This window comes from Centruroides vittatus, unplaced genomic scaffold (assembly GCF_030686945.1).
Source record: "Centruroides vittatus isolate TY-2023 unplaced genomic scaffold, ASM3068694v2 contig_986, whole genome shotgun sequence".
Classification (NCBI taxonomy): Eukaryota; Metazoa; Arthropoda; class Arachnida; order Scorpiones; family Buthidae; genus Centruroides; species Centruroides vittatus.
In genome coordinates this window covers 199,208-218,356 of record NW_027122655.1, presented here as the reverse complement: position 1 = coordinate 218,356, position 19,149 = coordinate 199,208, and the positions used below count along the sequence as shown (strand labels likewise).

The following is a 19,149-nucleotide window of genomic DNA, read 5'->3' as shown; positions in this document are numbered from 1 at the left end:
TCGTCAGGATTATTATAGATCTAATAGAATAGATGTAAAAAACATTTTGGTATAGTATAAACATTTTTTTCTATTATATTTTTGTTCCGTTTTTTTTATTTTTTAAATACACTCAGTAATTAATATATATTATTCCTATATAGATTTATTAATTATAATAAACATACACTATTTAATATTATATGAAAATAACACTTTTTAATTAACATCTGAAATGAAGAAGTAATTGAATCGAGTCCCATCGCCATCTTTAATAACGCGCGACAGTAATTAATTGATTCTGAGCGCTTCGCGTTGCATCAATTTAAATAATTTATAAAAATTAAAATTATAAATATGTTTATAAAATAATTGACGATATCTGTTCGTAATAGTATTGTAAAACACACTGTACTTATAGTTTAGCATTTCTGATAAATTTTAATAAATATCTGAATTTTCGTATATTTTATATATAAAAATCGAAGAAAAAAAAATAAATTTGTAAAACTTAATAAAAAAAATATCTACAACTTCATAACACATATAAGTATGAGAATCCATCAAAAAAAGATAGTTAATAATAATTAAAATTGAGAAAAAAAATAAAACTTTCAAGGTAAGGTAATTTCTGTGGTAAAATGTGAGGTAAGCGATCACGTGACGCCCGTCTCCCCATCTTCTGTAACCAAAACGGACGAGGTTGAAATAAAAGCCTAATCACCAGTAGAACTAAAAACAAACATCGGCGCGTGCCTAGAGCAATAAACTTGAACAGGAGCGAAGATGAAACACGACACTTTGTAATTTATGCTAATTACCTTCTAATATTAAAAAATTAAAATCATCAATAAATTATGATGAAATTAAAACTTTTTTGACTGAATTCGATTACAAACATATTAGTAAACTGGATTAAAGTAAAAATACCCGTTTTCCGATGTTAAATTTTTATTAATTAATTTTTTACGTAATACTTGTACCGAATTGACCGAGGCGCAATTGTGTTTAAATTTGGCATGATGTGCGGCGATGAATCGAAGTTTAAATCTCGATTATGTCTTGTATAAGTTACGTCGGTTTGTTGAGCAACCGGATACCACTTTGTGTTGACAGATGTCGTTTGTCATTTCGAAAACGATTCCTTGTTACTCTAGTAACATTAAACTTTCACAACGTAACTAGACAATCTTTAATTTCTCTACGAAGATTCCAATAGCATACTTCTCATCGGCCAAACTCATCAATTCCATTTATTTCTAACCCAGTAACTTTCACCAAGTTAAGACGTTGGTTTACTTAAGTATTGTTCGGGAACGTGATGCGCACTATCCGAAAAGATAAGCTTCGCTTTATAGGGAATGTTGATACAATCCATCAAATGATGTCAGCAAATTTTCTACATTACTTCGAATGGTGAAAGATATACTTTACTTCTGTATATAAAAATATATGGACGTAGGTCAAAGACGTGGAGTTAGACACGAAATGAAAATCACTTAGCTAAATATTTTATGAAAGGAGAATGTAGAATAAGGTCGAATACAGAAATCGTTTTATATATTATAATTTTTGAATTCCATTAATAAATTTTAAATTATAATTTTTTTATGAAGCTAACTGCGTTTAATGGAGGTTTTAGATAGGCCCTATCACGGAGCTTAGGCTTCACATACATCGTGTCTTCAAAATCATTTTTTTACAAATTATATATTCCGCAGCAAATCTTGCATATTAAGAAAAATCTTTAGGTCAATTTTTTTATTTAAAAAATACATAGGTCTAATACAAGTTTTATTCTGTTGTGTTTTTTAATGTAAATAACGGAGGCTTCAGAAAGCGAGTATCCCGGACCTCTTTCGACCTCCGATAAGCTGTAGTTTTATAAGTAAGCTATGCTTTTGCCTAAGGCCTCACTCTATTAAAGGATCTTAGACATGTGAAAATGCGCTTAGATCCTAGACCTAGTTTATCAAGTAGTGTGATCCCGTTATGGTCGCATATGTTTAGGGCATTGCACAATTTAAACCTTCTAATGGCTCCATTCTCTAATTTTTATAAATTTGAAACTGTAAAAATATTATTAAACCCGAAGACATTTATTTATGAATAATAAAAAAGACATTTAAAAAAATTTAATTTTAAAAGCCAGACAAAGATAAACAGCGCTACTGTTTCTTTTATTGCAGAGAATGAATGCAGATAATCTAAATGTTTAAATTAGCATATAAAACAATAAATTTGCTGGTAATAATCATAAAAATGTTAGAATTCTTCACAAATGAAATTATTTTTTAGAATATTTCATTTTTAATAAAGTCATCAGAAGAATTTTAATTTTGTCAGATTCAACTTTTGAAAATTTTATTCTAATTTTTTAAAGTTTCAAAGTTCTATTTTGTTTGAGTAAAAAATTCATGAAAAGAGACACGTCGAGAGAGAATTTTTGCTTTTTAAGGGGAAAAATGATAAAAGTGAAAGTATGCAGTTCACATCTTCTCGAAAGTAGCATTTATAACTTATGAGACTTGGCGTAATGAGCAAAATCCTGTTTATTTGATTTGAACACTATAAACAACTAAATCGGAAACACAAAGTACATAATTTAACTTTCGTACATTACTATTGGTTGAGTCGAATCAAATCGAATATAAGCATTATCTCGATTGGTTTAGACGACATTATAATTACTTGCATATAACAAATATATTTATATATATTATTACTGAAAATCTGTCCGTAAATAATTTTAATTGGAAAAGAATTGGTCGGAAAGTCAAAATTCCCGCTATTTGCTACCGGAGTGAATCGGTACGCCGAGTGATGTAACTTCCGTCGTGGTGATGCCACTTCCGGTGGCAGAGAATGAAGTCGGCTGCCCGAGAAAAATACTTGCATAGCGAAGAATGCGAGTATTTTTGCAAGTAACGAGTTACGTCGTGTAACGAACGTCCACGGAAGAACTATAAATAGTCCAATGGGTCCAAATATATGCATACCGTTCGCGTCGAAGGTAAAAAGTATATATTACTTAAGCCTTATTGTCAACATCGATTATCGGTGATGGAAATGATGGTCTGCGATTTTGGACAATTTCCACACTTAAATCTTAACTATGACAACGATTCGTGATAGACAACACGCCAGAAGACGTCTTGCAGCTCTCACTTTCCTATCCAACATATCACTGGATGGTTCCCACAGGGACACCAATCTCAATATATTTAATCGGAAGACCGAAGCTTCCACCTGCGAACACACTCAACTAGATAAGTTAGACGATCGAACATTCAATAAGTTCATCAGAAGAGTCTCCAACAGCGAAGAACGTTTGAGTACCGTTCTCAGGAATGCCGAGTCCAACGACGACGGTCCCAGAGAGAGGTAAGTTCTCTTTTCTCTAAATCTAATAATGTAAATACAATACCTTGACACTGTAATAACAAAGTACGAAGCAACAAATCCACCATTTATCTTTACTTTGTGCAGGAAAACAGCTTAAATAATTTGAGTTTTTCCTCTGTCAATTACTGATTGTTTTTAAGAGTTTAGTGTGTTGTGCTGTGTGTAATTTCCATTATATCAATTTTCTGAATTTACTTAAACTTTTAAATTCCAAATATTAATATCGAAAACTGATAAACGAGACTACTAATATTTTAAATGTGAGAATGTGGGATTTCTTTGGGACGATTTAAATAGACGTAGGAAAGACGATAATACTGTCGATATGTTAAAGAGCGTAATAATTGTCCCGGTTATTTCTCTTTCGCTATTAATCTGTTATAAATGAATTGAGTGTTAACAGAACAATTGCATATATCCAATTGTTAAATGCCAAGTATTGAAGAATTGTTTGATTACTGCTAAAGTAGGAGAGATTCCTTATCTGTATTGAAAGTAATTGTGTAACTAGAGAAAACACTGGATGCTTTATTCTCCAAACATTTGGTCTTGGAATATTTATTACTTTTGTCAACAAGTAGAATTAATAAAAAAATAAACATTTGATTCTCAAATTTCATTTCCAGTTATGACTTTTGCAAATTGTTTTGGTATGCTATTGTTTATGAGAGGTATAATTGGTTCCTCATATTTTCTGGTAGGTGGAGTATTGTATTTCTTTTTGCCTCTGATTATGCAATTTTGGTCGACTTGAATTTTCTATCGTTTGACCGTGGAAATATATCGAGTTTCCTTCGAATTCTGAAAAAATTTCTTGATGTGTTTAAGGTAGACAATTATAGTTAATGTTTTTAAAATGTTTGTTTTATTTAGTTTCCTTTACAAAATGAATATGCAGATAAGATAAATACAGTTTTAGTTATGTATGGAATAAAGAGATGAATGCTAGTAATAATAGAATTTATTATTAGTTTCAAAATCAACCAAAAAAACTTGGAAAGCAAACTAAAATATATGTAACAGAGAACTAAAATATGACAGAATGTTAAAAATTACAATAAAAACCGATTGTTTGCCAGATTACCACTTGCCAAGTGGCTACAATGCTTGAGAATCTGAAAGCACAATGGTCTGTTTCTTGTTTTACATAGTTATTCCCATTAAATTAAAAAAACATGAGTTTTTTTAATTCATCATTCAATGAACAATATAAATTTAAATGAAAGAACAGAATTTTACAAATAATAGCTATATCATTATCCAAACTCTCTAACGTAATATGGTTATATCTACTAAAAAATCTCAGAGATTAGTATTGTATCAAAGGAATAAAATTTTAATTTTTTTTTTTTCAGTTATTTGTTTCAATTGCATTTTTGTTTCATAGAAGAAACAAATATTGTTACTAAAACATTACATTAAAATGAAGTTTTATTTTTATATAAAATTATAGTTATTCTTCTTCTTGATGCATAACTGAGATATAATTGGTCATTATTTTCTAAATATTTTTTTAACTGCTTTAACTGGGACATTCTATATAATTATAATGATGTATTTGAAACAAAACATATAGTGTATATGTTAATTCATTTAATGGATATTAAGATAAACTTATGACATAACCTAAACCTTAAATACTCAGCAAAGAAAAAGACATATGAATAAGCGTGAGAAAAATTTGTCATGCTTATTTATAACAATTTTTCCCTTTGCTGAATATTGCATAATTGACAGAGCTTAGCAGGGTTTTCAAAAAATATGAAAATTAATAAAATTTAAAAATTAAAATTGTAATAATACTGTTAAGAGAAAAATTAAAGAACATTTTTCAATAATAAATAAAGAAAATATAAATAATATTAATTTCAATAATGGCATTAATGCCAATGCATGTTGGAATAGATTTGTAAACTATAAATATGCTGTACACTCATTCAATTGTATCACTCAAGAAGCCAAAGCATAATCACTTTGACAAAATGCATTTGATAGGTAACTTACAGTTGTCTGGTGAAAGTGAGAATAAATAATCCTTTTCTTGTTTAGAGGTGATTCACACATTCAAACAACACTTAAAATCAAAACAGAATGAGGGGTTTTCCTCATATTTTTATAAAATTTTTTAAATTAAGAAAATACAAAGTTTTTAATGCAGTTTGATAATAGAATAATTACTTTCCTATTGAAAATTTTGCATTTGAAACAATTATAAAATTTTTAACTTATTGACAAAACTTTGTTTAATTACACAAGATCAAAACCAAGAAATTTAATCATTATTTTAAACTTTTACAACATAAACAATACTTATTGCAATATCAATAAAATACCTTATCTTATTTTTATATAAAATAAATTAAAACATAAGATAATTTTTATCTTTAAAATTTTGAAGTTTTTGATTTGTTATTAAAATATTTAATTAAAAATTTAATTTAATTTTATAGGTCAATGAATAGAATTTATTGTTTGATATTTAAATCTTTTGAATAAAGAAGGAATGAATTTTGCATATTGGATTTTAAATATCATTTTGAAATTGTCTGAATGGTAGATTTTTTAAAAATTATTAGATATAAAATATCTGATTTAAAGAAATTGTTAAGATGTGTTAATCATTTACTAAAACTATATTTATCTAAATATGTAATAAAAGATTTAAATTATGTTTGTAAAAGATAAACAGCATTATATAAAAAGTAGATAAAATGGTAAGCTGTCATTTCTTATAGATATGAAAGAGAGACATTTCTTAATAACATAAAATTATAAAATAAAAATAAAGAAATTGCTCCTAACATGAATTTATTCTGTAGAGTTGAAGCAAAGGATTTTAGTAAATCAAAAGTTTGCTACATTTAAGTAGCAAGCTTTTCAACATAGCAATAATATAATAGTAAAATATTTTTAATTTACTGATTTGATTAAAAAAATTATCAATTTAACATGGTATAACTGAATGATATATATTTATAATGTTATAAATATTTGGTACTATATTTTAGTGCAGGATTTATTGCTTCTCACGGATTTGTTGGAAAATTTAGCAACAATATAATGTGTCAACTAATTCTACAATTTGAAGAATTTGTTTTTTGATAAGATATACTGTAAAAAGCAATATATCTTAGATCAAAAAATGATGATTTGGAAAAATCAAATGTGTATAAATCTATAAAATGCATTTTAAAGTGTATTTTATGTGTATTTTTACTCAACAAAATTTAAATTTTGATTTGATTTATTTATTTGATCAAATATAAGTTGGATATAAAGCTAAAATATTTAAATATTATATTAGTATTTGTATTATATTAAAGTTTTAAATGATACTAACATTTTCTTAAATCTGTCAGAATTCCTGGTAAACATGGATCATAATTTAATATATATGCCATATCCTCATATACTCCTACCAGTATATTAAATTAATACATGTTTTTTTATTAAATTAATACATGTTTGTTAAATTAATGTATGTTTTTTCTTCTTATTCTCTTGTAATTTTAATATTTTAAAACAATGAATTATAGATTTTTAAAAGGTATTCTATCATACTAACACATCTCAAAATACTTTTTAAAAAAAAGAAAAAGTTATATTTAGATAGGTTTTACGTTATTTTAAGTTAGCCAATTCATTATATAAAGTAAAATAGATGATATTATTTTATATTTCCATTTTAATAAAATAAATGATTAATTTTTAAATTTAATTTCAAAATTTATAAAATAAAAACATTACTTATTTTAATGGATGCAATGTCGTACAGAATAAAATAAATTATTTATTTCTACTTTTTATAAATATAACTGTATAGAAGAAATATATAAATAATAACAATAGATTTTTGTTGTTTGATTTATTTATTGTTTATTAATTAACAATAATAATACAATAAATTTTATTAGTATTGTGTAACTAGTAACAGTTATTGATTGTAGTGGTGGTGTTAATAAAATGAATAATTATTTATCTAAAAAACGAGCTTGACATTTAGATAAAGTGCCAAATTTAGAATACTTTTGTACAGAAAATGAAAAATATTCGCATAAAATTACTGCCGTATTGTTGTTAGTTACGAAAAAAAGCAAAAGAAAACTTTGTCGTGAAAATTGCTATGAATTTCCGTAGTAATTGTTTACATTGAAAACTTGTAAACCTTAAAATTGCTCCATTTTTATTAATTTAATGAGTTAGATAATATCCCGAATTGAAATATTGTTAAAACGGAGTATATTTTATACTCTCACTTGCTTTGTATCAGTTACATTCAGGATATTTATTGTTGAAAGTAATATAGAATATGAATAATAGTTTCCCCTTTAATGACTAAGCCATAAGGGAAAATGTTACCGTAACAACCGAAAACAAATACAATATTATTTATACTCGTATTTTAACTATGCCTCTTAGTTTCGTCGCTGTCGAAGATAGATGCAAAATTTTAAGTGTTATTTTCCCATAATTGAAATTTAATGAACACGCATTCGTTGGAATTATGGGTACGGATACCTTAATGTGATTTACTGTTGGTACCATCATTAAAGGATGTTTTATGACTGGAAAATTTCGTTGGCGTAACGGTTTTAAAATAATAATACGAGTGAATTTAAACATAAGACTCGAAGCAAAGTATCGAAGGATTTCAAACCGGCATTCCTGTCGTCGAACACTGGATAGATCACATGATCACTGCTTATGTTCACATTCCCACGATAGATTAACTATATACTTCGGCCTTTGCCATTATTTTGATGTCACAGTTGTAGGCGTCTGGATTTATTTACATTCGAGATTATAATCTGTTCTTCAACGTTTCGATAAAAATTATTAACCTTGTATCCACTAAGCAAATCTAATATATGAACTGCTATTAATACCCTATCTATAAGTAAGTGAAATGGGATTTTTAAAAATATATTTCTATTGAAAATGCAAGTTTTTAGTTGAAATATGTAAATTAAAATATTCCGAATGACCATTTCCGGATTTAAGATTCTATATTCAACGATTTGAATTGTTGATGAAATTTTCAATAATCTTACGAAGTAAAGTGTTTAATCAATAATTTCCCTATATAATAGAAATGGTTCTTATTCGGGTTAAGAAAAATTTAGGTCGATTTTGGCGAAGAATTTTAGAAAAATTCTTGTTTCAAATTGAAATGGGCTATTTTATGCGTCGCGTGTACAAAATGTTTTAGACCCAACAAGAAATTAAAATCTTCTAAGAAATAGCAAAGCTTATTCTAGGCTACACTAGAAAGAAAGATTAGAAAATTAGATCATCCAGAATTCTATAAATCTTTATCTAGTTTAGTCGGTGAGGTTATTTGTTTTTGGCAGCCTCGTTGGCCGATTCGAAGAAAAACTTGGCTGACAAATATGTAGATCGCTTTTTTACAAATGTTTTTCGCAAAATTAATTAGTTAATTTGATATTAATTTTTCACGCCGTCGTTTTTAATCGCTCGGGAATTTTGTAACCGAAAAAGTTGAATCGAAAATTTTATCAGTTTTGAATAATTCATTACAAGTGCGTGAGATAGTTTCTATTTTCGTACGAAGTCGGTCAATTTTTGATATTTATTTTTAAAAAATAAAGGAAAACTTATTGTCGGAATGAGTAAAGAATTTGCAAAAAATATTTTTATCAAGAAGATAACCTTTCACATTTACTAATATTCATTTATACTGCATAATTATGTGTTTATACATTTTACGACTTTTTAGTTACCTTATGTAAATATTTAATTTCAAATTTTAAAATCTACTCGACGTCATTTGTTTTGTGGGAAAGCAGGAAAAAAATTAGGTCGAATAGATTTTTCTGCATATAAATTTATAAAATCTATTACTAATTTAACATTTTAAGGCCAAAACCCATCTAAATTTTGCAAACTTTTAAATATACGCATTTAGGAATTATTTCTGATAATGGTGCTATTTCCAATATTTTTTTTATCTCGTAGAAATTTAAAATGCAATCATTTGAATTTGCCAAATAAGCGCGTTTAATTTCACGCAGTTCGACCACGATATTAAAATACTCCCCATTTTGAAATTTATGACGACGTGTGTCCGAGAGATATAATTACTATCATACGTCATTTGGACGTAATATTTATCAGCTCGATGACCGCCGAAAAACAAAACCGAATTCCTATTTGTTTATAGTCGTAAATAATGAATCGTTAAAAAAGCATTTCCTTTCCGTCATCGCATCTTCGATTGTGATGAAAGCCATCCCCTATCATTGTATATATTTTTGTGTCATGTTTTTCTAATAGATCACGTAGCCAGATTAAAAATAACTTTTCTCTTAGCTATATTGCATCTTTTATTCATATCCGAATGCACAATAACACGAGTACATGACATTTATTTGTCCTACTTCCTTTTTGGAATTATAAAATATATTTTCTAGTAACACAATTTCGTACTTTTGTAAACAACTTAAACCAGTTCAACAAATTATATTAGAATTATATTGAAATGTTTCTCTTCTTTGGATGATTTTAAATATATTTTTTTTCTTTTGCTTTCTTTTTTATGTTTTTGTTGCTATAAAATGAAATAAAAGATATTGGTGATATTTACTTAGAACTGAAGTTATTTTAATTTAAAATGTTATTAATTTTTTAAACCTATCAAGTCTTTATTTAGCAAATAAAACCATTAAGTTTCATTATAGATTAATAATATAATTGATAAGATGTCTAAGAAATTTTTCATCATGGTTGAATTTTGAATTTTTTATTGTTAAATCAAAAATTTAAACTTTAAATTTGATAATTTTTACATAGGATATGTGAAAAATGAGCATAGCTGTTGGCTAATTTCCTTTATCCCTCTCTATCACTGATAATAAATCACATAATAAGAAAATATAAACTATGTAAATTTAACACAATTTTTTTAAATTATATAATGGCACTTCATTAAAATTATTGAAATTTTCTATAAATGGTTTGAAAGGCTGAATTATAAATAAGTAACTCGAGTCATATTTCATCAAAATATATGATACTTTAGGTTGGTTTTGCAACGTTAAAAGTACTGTTTTCTGTATTTTAAATTTTACAATACATATTACTGTTTTATAATTATAATAATTTAACGTATACAGTATAATGGTTTTTGTTAGAGATATTTATAAAGCTCGTACAACTGACTATCAATTTCAGTATGAAGACAAAATTACATTTTTTCATTTATTATACTGACATGATTTTATGATGATATCTGTGATTCTTGATTTAAAAAATTGAATAATGAATACTACTATTAGATTTCTAATTGTTCTTTCTTCTTTTATACTGAATGGTGTTTTGTAGTGAAGTGATAAATGTCATCCTGTGATTAATGACATTCAGTGATTGTTGGTTAATGAGAGAAATTGCATAATTAGCAGAGACAATTTACCTGTTACAATTTTTTTTTTTTTTTTTTTTTTGTTATCTTTATGATTCAATATTCAACATTTCAGTATTTATACAGGGTGGGCCAGCGAAAACGAAACGGCAGAGTGTTCGTGTTCGTCCACGCAAAGCGCTCGGACAGGTCGATCTTTTGCTCGAGGGGACATCTTTTGCAATAAAGTTTTTGCGATTCTGAATACAACAGACAACAAAAAATTTTAAGAACTCATTTATTTTGTATTAACTAAACAAACATTTATTTCGAAAAAAAATGTTTGTTTAGTTAATATTCAGAATCGCAAAACTTTATTGCAAAAGATGTCCCCTCGAGAGTAAAATCGACCTGTCCGAGCGCTTTGCTTGGACGAACACGAACACTCTGCCGTTTCGTTTTCGCTGGCCCACCCTGTATATTTCTTACTGTTTGCAAAATCAGGAAGATTAGGAAATAATGTAATGAAAAAATAATCATGTATTTTTAAAGTTGTCATTATATAAATATTGCAAACCTGATTGAAATAATAGTTATTTAAATTAATTATGAATATTAGTGAAGTGAATAAATAGTATATAAATATTTGTTATTATTTCAATAACATTTATACTAATACTTGATTTGATAATATTCTGAACATATAAATCAACTTTTATATAGACATTTTAGTGCTTTGTAAATTTGTTTTTCTTCAGAAACATTCTCTACAAAGAACTGCAAATGCTCTCAAAAATATTATTTCAAAACATCGAAATAACAAAACTTATGCTATGTAGAGTCATCCAAAAGAATAGGTAGTGCATTTATTGGTAGCATATGTAGGCATCATAAAGAGGACATCAGGAAAGAAGCAGCACACCTTATATAACTCCAGCAATATATTTAATTAACCAAAAATGTCTTTGACCTATTGCTATAGGCTTTTTTCAGTTGGAAAATGAAACTTAAATGAAAAAAGAACATTCAAAAAACATATTAAATGCAATGGAAAATAATTTAAATTAAAAAGAATGAGAAGAATGTTCTAAATCAATAGAACATTCCTATGATTCAAATACAAAGGATGTAAGAAATAAGTAACTGCATAGTTTAATCAAAGCAGAAATACAATCAAACATAAATTATGCAAAAATAAAATAAACAATAATCAGAGGACCAAGCCTAAATTAAAGCTCAATATACAGTAAGACCTTGTTTAATGCTACCTCAATTAACGCTGATTCAATATAATGTAGTGTGCTCAAAGCTCAGAATTTACGCTGATTCAAATTATTACGTCATTTCATTAATTCCTATATAACACAGTTATTCCCGAACATGAACCAATTAGCAAAAGATGGCAAGTTGTACCACTGTACTTTCCTTAAATCTATGTTTATTTGGTGCAATTTTAGAAAAATATAACATCATGGATGCCATAGACAATATAGACTTTGCTTGGCAAGAATTAACTGATAAATGCTTGAATGGAGTGTGAAAGAAGTTATGGCTGGGGGTATCCAAGAATTCTCAATGAGAAGAGCTAATCGTTGACCAAATTGTCAACCTAATCAATACAGCAGGACTAGATGTAGATGAGCAGGATATTGAGGAGTTACTGGTGAGACCTTTACCAATGACAACCTTCAAGAACTGGCAGAACAAGGAATTTATGTAGAACTGCAAAATACTGATTTTGAAAACAAAGAACTTAAAGAATTTCTCTACAGATTTCCTTGGTAAAAGTTTGGTAACGATAATCAAAATCCAAATCATTGATCAAATTGTAGCGAATGATTCAGATTTTGAAAGGAGTGCAAAAGCAAGACGAGGCATTTTGGATGCGATCTCCTGCTACCGACATTTGCTTAAGGAAAGAAACAGAAAGTGACAAATGAAACTACATGAGTTTATCACAAAAACAAGAATTTCAGAAGAGCCAGGACCTTCATCACAAAAAAATGAACTTTACACTTCTGTGTTCATATGTTTGTTATTTAACATATATTTTTATGCAAATTAATATAAAAATAACTTAAAATTAAAATCTTATTTTTTGCTCATGTGTTCCCTTTCTCTATTTACTCTGTGTTAAAATGACTTTGTTTTAATGCTGTTTTATTTAGTGCTTTGTTGTCTAGGAATGTATCCCCTGCATTAAGCATGGTCTTACTTTCCCACTGTTGACGTGTCAGCATCCCTATGACTAATACAAAAGTATTTTCTATTAACTTTTTAAAAATTTTTAACAACTTGAAGAACTGGATAAAGCTAATAGAAAACATTTTCGTATCAATTATAAGAATGCTGACACGTCAACAATGGCATGGAAATCTATATTTAAGCTTTAACTTGGGCTTGGTCCTCTGATAATTGTTTATTTTTATTTTTGTTAGTTTTGCACCAATTATATTTGTGTTTAATCTTAGATTATACTATGCATTTATTTATTTCTTAAATCCCTTATATTTGAATCATAGGAATGCTCTATTGATTTAGAACATTTTTCCCATTCATTTTAATGTTTTCTGAATGTTCTTTTTGTTTTGTTTTTTCATTTAAGTTTGATGTTCTAACTGAAGAAGGCTTATAGTAGTAGGTCAAAAATATTTTTGGTTAATTAAATATATTGCTGGAGTTATGCAAGGTGTGGTTACTTCTTCCTTTGTGTCATAATTATTTTTTGAGGACATCGGGGCAAAAAGTTGAAAAGGAAATTTCACTTAGTACAAATTTTTATGAAAAAGATGAAAACCAGTCACAATAGTGACCAAAAAATGAAAATGGTTGTTGTCAAAAGCCAAGAAAACCTTACTTTGTCCAAAGAGAGGGCTAGGCAAATGGGCTGCATATAAAATTAGTTTTATAGATAAATCTAGTAAGTTATATACATATAACGAATGTTTTGAGTTTGACTTATTTATTTGTATTTAACTATTAGAAATCACTTTGAATAAATAATCATTAAGTATTTATCACAATTTTTTTATGCATTTAACCTGGGAAACTAGACCTTTAATATCTATCATTTAATATTTTGCACAAACAAATTTAACATAGAAATTAGCTGAAAATATATCAAAATTCTAGAATGTTTATTCAAACTAGATTGAAATGTAGGAATAAATGATATATTCTATTCAAGTACATTTAAAAATGAATTTATATCACATTGCAAATTTAAAAAACAATCTCGCATAAACTAGGTTATAATTACAATGGGTGATCGGTTAACAAACATAATCCATTCCAAGATAATGCTTGCTATCTGAATTGTTCATTAACTGATTATTGATTTACCATAGATTTTTGTGGGAATTTGATTCATTTGTTGTGGAGACCCCAAAAAATAAATATTATATACTTTCTTACTATGTTTATTTACATGTAATAACAAACTAAAAGCATTTTCCATTTCTTCATGGATGGCACATCTTTATTTATCAGATGGAATTTTTGTTACTCCTTTATCTACTTGAGTCTTTTTTGTTATATCTTTCTTAGCTAAGATTGTATCTATTGTAGACCTGTTGAAGTCATCTGCCTACAATATCAGACATCATCTGCTCACTTTCTACCTTGGTTATTATCTCTTGCTTAGTTTCTATAGTAAACACATTTCTTGACACACCATCCTTTTTAGGCCCCATAATATTATCAGTTTTTTAAATAAAAAGTTTAGAAAAGCACTTACAAAATTCAGAGAACAGAAATTAACTAATTCAAAAAAGATTATGTATACAACTGTGAAAGTCTTGTTCCATAAACCATGTATAGAGGCCATTAAAATATAGTTTTACAAATCTTAAATGCAGCATTGCTTCTTTTTGTGTTTGTTCTGTGAGGTGTTCATTATCCAAACATGTGTTTGTTGTCCGAACATCAAAATCTTTCATGAAAGTGTTAGTTGTCCGATTTGTTCATAGTCTGAACTGTTTGTTAATTGATCACTCACTGTTTTTAACAATAACAAATTACAAATTACAACAAATTATCTTATATAAGTATAACTTTTACATATTGGAAATATTCTTTGTATCCCTGTGACTTATGCATAATCTGAATTTGGTAGTTAATACAGTCAGAACCTTGATGTTGGTTAATTAAATTAGTCACAAATATTTGTTTGTAATTAAATTAAATGCTAACTATTAAAGGTTTAGTTTTCCAATTTAATTTCACTCAATTGTTTATATATATTTATGTTAAATTATTGACTAAGGATGGCTTATACTTCTGCTCCTCCTATTACACAAAGAACAGTGCATGCTATTCACTTGTCATTCTTCAGATGGAGTACCTGATATGCTTTCTATTGATACTATTTGTGAATTTTATTGTGAAAAACTAAGCTCTATTTAAAAACAAAAACTTTGATTAAAACACAAAGAAAAAGTCACACTATCACTATCTTCATGGAATATAAAAATATTTTAATATACTTAGTTTTTCATTTAAAAGGAAAATAGAAAGAAAAATTAAACTTTGATGTATGCTTTTTTTAATTTTATATAGCATTTAAATTAAATATTAGCAGCTAAATATAGTACTCAGCTCTTTAAAATACTTAAGGAATCATCAAACACTTGATGCTGAGAAATGTTTATTAAACAAACATTAACATTTTTGACCCAATATGATAGGCCATCTTCAGATGCAACTGAAATTCAAATGTATTTTTAACTTAACATTAAATGGCAGAACATTCAAATACTTTTACATTTAAATTTAAAACAAAATACTAGATAAATTAATGAATAAATAATAAGATAAAACAAAATATACTAAATGAACTAATACAATAATGATGTAAACAATAAAATAAAAATGAAATAAATACACAAAAATGCCTGTAAGTATAAGGACAGGTGCAGGCTAAGAATTTTCATGTTTTAGTTTTTTTTTATGTAGAATTTCCATGAGGAAGCTAGTCCATCTGCACCACTGGCATAAATACAACCATCCTTTAATTTACTTTTATAGATTTTGATTTTTTCTTCGTGCATTGCTAATGATGGGGAATGCATAGCTCTGAGGCCCTGAGGATAGTTGCTTCATTCCATTTAACCACAGAATCTTCAGCTTGTGCCGTACAGGATAATACTGTGTTGCAGTGCCTTTTATAAATGTCATATTTGTTCTCTTTAATTGTGATAGCTAAATTCCTTCTTGTGACCCCAATATAGTCCTTAATTCCTAATTCCTGATTTTCAAATGGAATTTTGTATATGCCCACTTTTTCTTCTGTTTTAATCATGTCTTTATCATTTCTTAAATACTGTATAAATCAGGCGCTCTTTTGAAAACTATTTTTGAGTGTTTTTTGTCTGACACTTGTTTCATGATGTTCTGATGTTTTGATTATAAGTAAACTTGGAGATTTTAAACTGATTTGTTTAGGTTTTTATTATATTGCTTTCTATGGGAAACCCGATGTCAGGATTATTGTGTGAACTAGTCCTACACTACTTGGAAAAGAGCATTATCAATGGGTTCAGGATGGATATTGTATTTTACAAAAGGTATGTGGATGATGTGTGCATTATTTGGAAAAATGACAAGGGAATACAAGAGTTTGTACAGGTAATCAACAATAGTAACAATGATGGATTAGAACTTAAACTAGAGCAAAGAAGTCACAAACGGATACATTAACACAGACATGATTTTAACTTGAGCACTGGGGTGAAATCTACACTCTCTGGAACCTGTAACTGGCATGTAATGTATATATATTGTATATTGTGGGTGACAAACGTTTTCAAACAAGCACATTACTTTTCTTCAGGTCAACTGGTTAAGGAATTCCCTGGATGGAGGAGTGTATGTTATTCGGTGGGATCAGGTGTCATTCTGCCAAAGTGGGTCCTGCCTGACATGCGCAGTCATGCACTGGAGGAGGTAGATGTGGGTTGGCATCTAATAGGGATTGCCAGGCAAGAGATAGACTCACCTCTTCCTTCCAGTTGATGCACGTGGCTGCCTGGCCAGTGTTATAGATGGCTATAGTTTCTAGCCACCTGAGATGTTTCTGGTGGAGTGTGTTTATGATGATTGTAGCTTTCTTGGATTGCGCCTCGACCTTGGGATCGGATGCAAACGTGGCAAGGGCTGTGGTGAGTTTCCTGTGCCAGATGATGATCTCATATATGGGTGTTTAAGGAACGCTTAGTCAAACCGATGTATAACAAGTCTTCGTTCCATCTGTTGTCCCTGATTGGGATAGAATAGATACCAAGGAGTCTGGTGCGATCCGGGGGGGTCTTTTTCATTCCATAGGATATAGAAAATCATAGGACATCTGTATGCTATCTGTATGTTACGTTTGTTGGCTATCTTCTTATTCACTGTCTTAAGGTATGGGTTAAATATGATGGAGACCCATGCCTAACTGTCTGGCTGTAAGTTGGCATTACTATTTGCGATGGAAGCATGCTTTAGGCGTTGGTGCCATTTGACCAAGCGGTGTGTCAGAGTCGGGAACCCATGCTTGGTTGCTAACTTTCTAATGCGATTTAGGGCCAGGCTCGGTTGCCAGGGCTTGTTTGGTTGACAAGTATGAGAATGTCCTTCTGACTAGAGCATTAAAAGCAACCGCCTTGTATGAGAATGGGTCGCAAGAGTCAGCTGGTATGTATGTAGGATAGCAGAAGGTTTGAAGTACATGGATGTATGAATGCTGGGTCCTACTATTTTTATACCAATGTCGAGAAAATGGACCTCTTCTGTTCTAGCCTGCTCCATTTCAACCGTTAGACAGAAAGGGTTGTTGTTGATGGTTTGCACAAAGGATGTCATGTCAGGGACCTCCCTCCACATGATAAGTATGTCATCTATGTATATTTTATAGATCAGGATGATAGGAAGGAAAGGTGGGAGGGCCTTACTCTCAAGCTGCCTGATGACCATTTCACAAAGGTCCCCTGACACTGGGCTACCCAGTGGTACCCCTCTTCTGCTGGTAAATAGTGCCGTCAAATGTAAAAACAGAGTTGTAACACATGAGATGGGCCACTTCAAGTATCTGTTGGTGCAGCATTTGGTCTTGTACTGCATTAAATAAAAAATCTCTAAGGGAGCAGAAGGCTGGAGGGAGCTCCACCAAACGGTACATAGACTTGCAGTCAAACTGTCATAAATTGTGGCAGGGAGAATATCTTGCAGGAGACAGATGAGGTCAGCCAGTTTGTTTATGGTGTGTGGATAGTCTTCCAGATGGGGAGTTAGAAGGTTGTGAATGGCTTTCTCAAGTTTTCTTGTGGGTGCCCTTACTTTGTCCACAATCGGGCATAGTTGTTGGCCCACTTTGTGTTTTTGTGTAGGCAAAATGTCTAGGTACGCCTGGCAAATCTATCACTATGTCACTAGGTAATGCTAGGTGCTTGGTCAATTTAGAATTTGCAAAACGTCTAACTTTAGCTTCAGCTTGTCTATTACATTGTCCCTTTCTTTCTCGCACATGGTACCATCAATGTGCTCTCTCAAACCTCATTGGTAGGAGCTATGTTTCATGAGGATTAGTGTTTTGGACTTATCAGCTCTAGTGAGAACTATTCCATTCCGTCGCATCCATTCAGTTGTACATCTCAGCTTGCTTCTTAGTTCTATAATTTCCGGTTGTTCTTTAGCTTTTCTGACATTTATCGAGGATATCCACCCATAATATTCCTTCTGTGTGTCCGGGAGGCCCTTTATTAGGTATTCCAAGTCCAGGATGAGGTCTCTGGTTCTGTCTTTGGGTGGCGGAAGTGCAAAGGTCGAGCTATATCCAAGCACGTCCACGACGAAGCTAGGCAGTTGTATGTTGTCCCAAATGATGAATGGGAATGCGGGGCACTGGTGAGCCTTAGGTATTTGAAACTGTAACACTCAATTCAACTTCCTGCAGTAACATTCCTGTAGGTTAGCAGATAGGCATTTATAGACAGGGACTAATCTAGTGTTTTCCTTGGCCAATATGTCCACACACACCCAGACATGTTGGCCAAGAAAGTATTTTGTCTGATTTTCTACTTTTGATAATTTAACTGTGTAATTCATTTATTTGTGCACAATATAGGCTATATGAATAGAAAAAAGATTTAGCATTGGGAATAAATTTCAAAATAGGAAAAAACAACAAATTTAATTCTAGAAAAATGACAAAAAATGTTAAATTTATTGATAAATAAATATGCAATCACAATTCTTACTATTTGTAAAGACCACAATTGTATATAAATATGATTGTCTTTATTTCTTTGCTTGATAATAACTTCACTATTTAATTAAATTTTTCATCTACTTAAGGGAAATTGCTATGACTAAGGTCTGAAATTCTTGTATTGAACAGTGATGTATAACAAGTCCTACCAAAAAGCACGGGT

General features: G+C 29.5%; 1 protein-coding gene across 2 annotated transcripts in view; it reads left to right on the top strand.

Moving 5' to 3' along the window:
• LOC136985992 (CDK5 and ABL1 enzyme substrate 2-like) overlaps positions 1-19,149 on the top strand; it is a 390,978-nt gene that overhangs the window by 346,809 nt on the left and 25,020 nt on the right. The window contains exon 2 of one of the 2 annotated variants that reach the window (XM_067283423.1): positions 2,851-3,363. In XM_067283423.1, the coding sequence (XP_067139524.1) occupies positions 3,095-3,363 (269 nt within the window). In that variant the 5' untranslated portion in view covers positions 2,851-3,094. Of the gene's footprint in view, positions 1-2,806; positions 3,364-19,149 lie in introns of those variants that run through there. The other variant, XM_067283421.1, reaches the window with a different exon arrangement.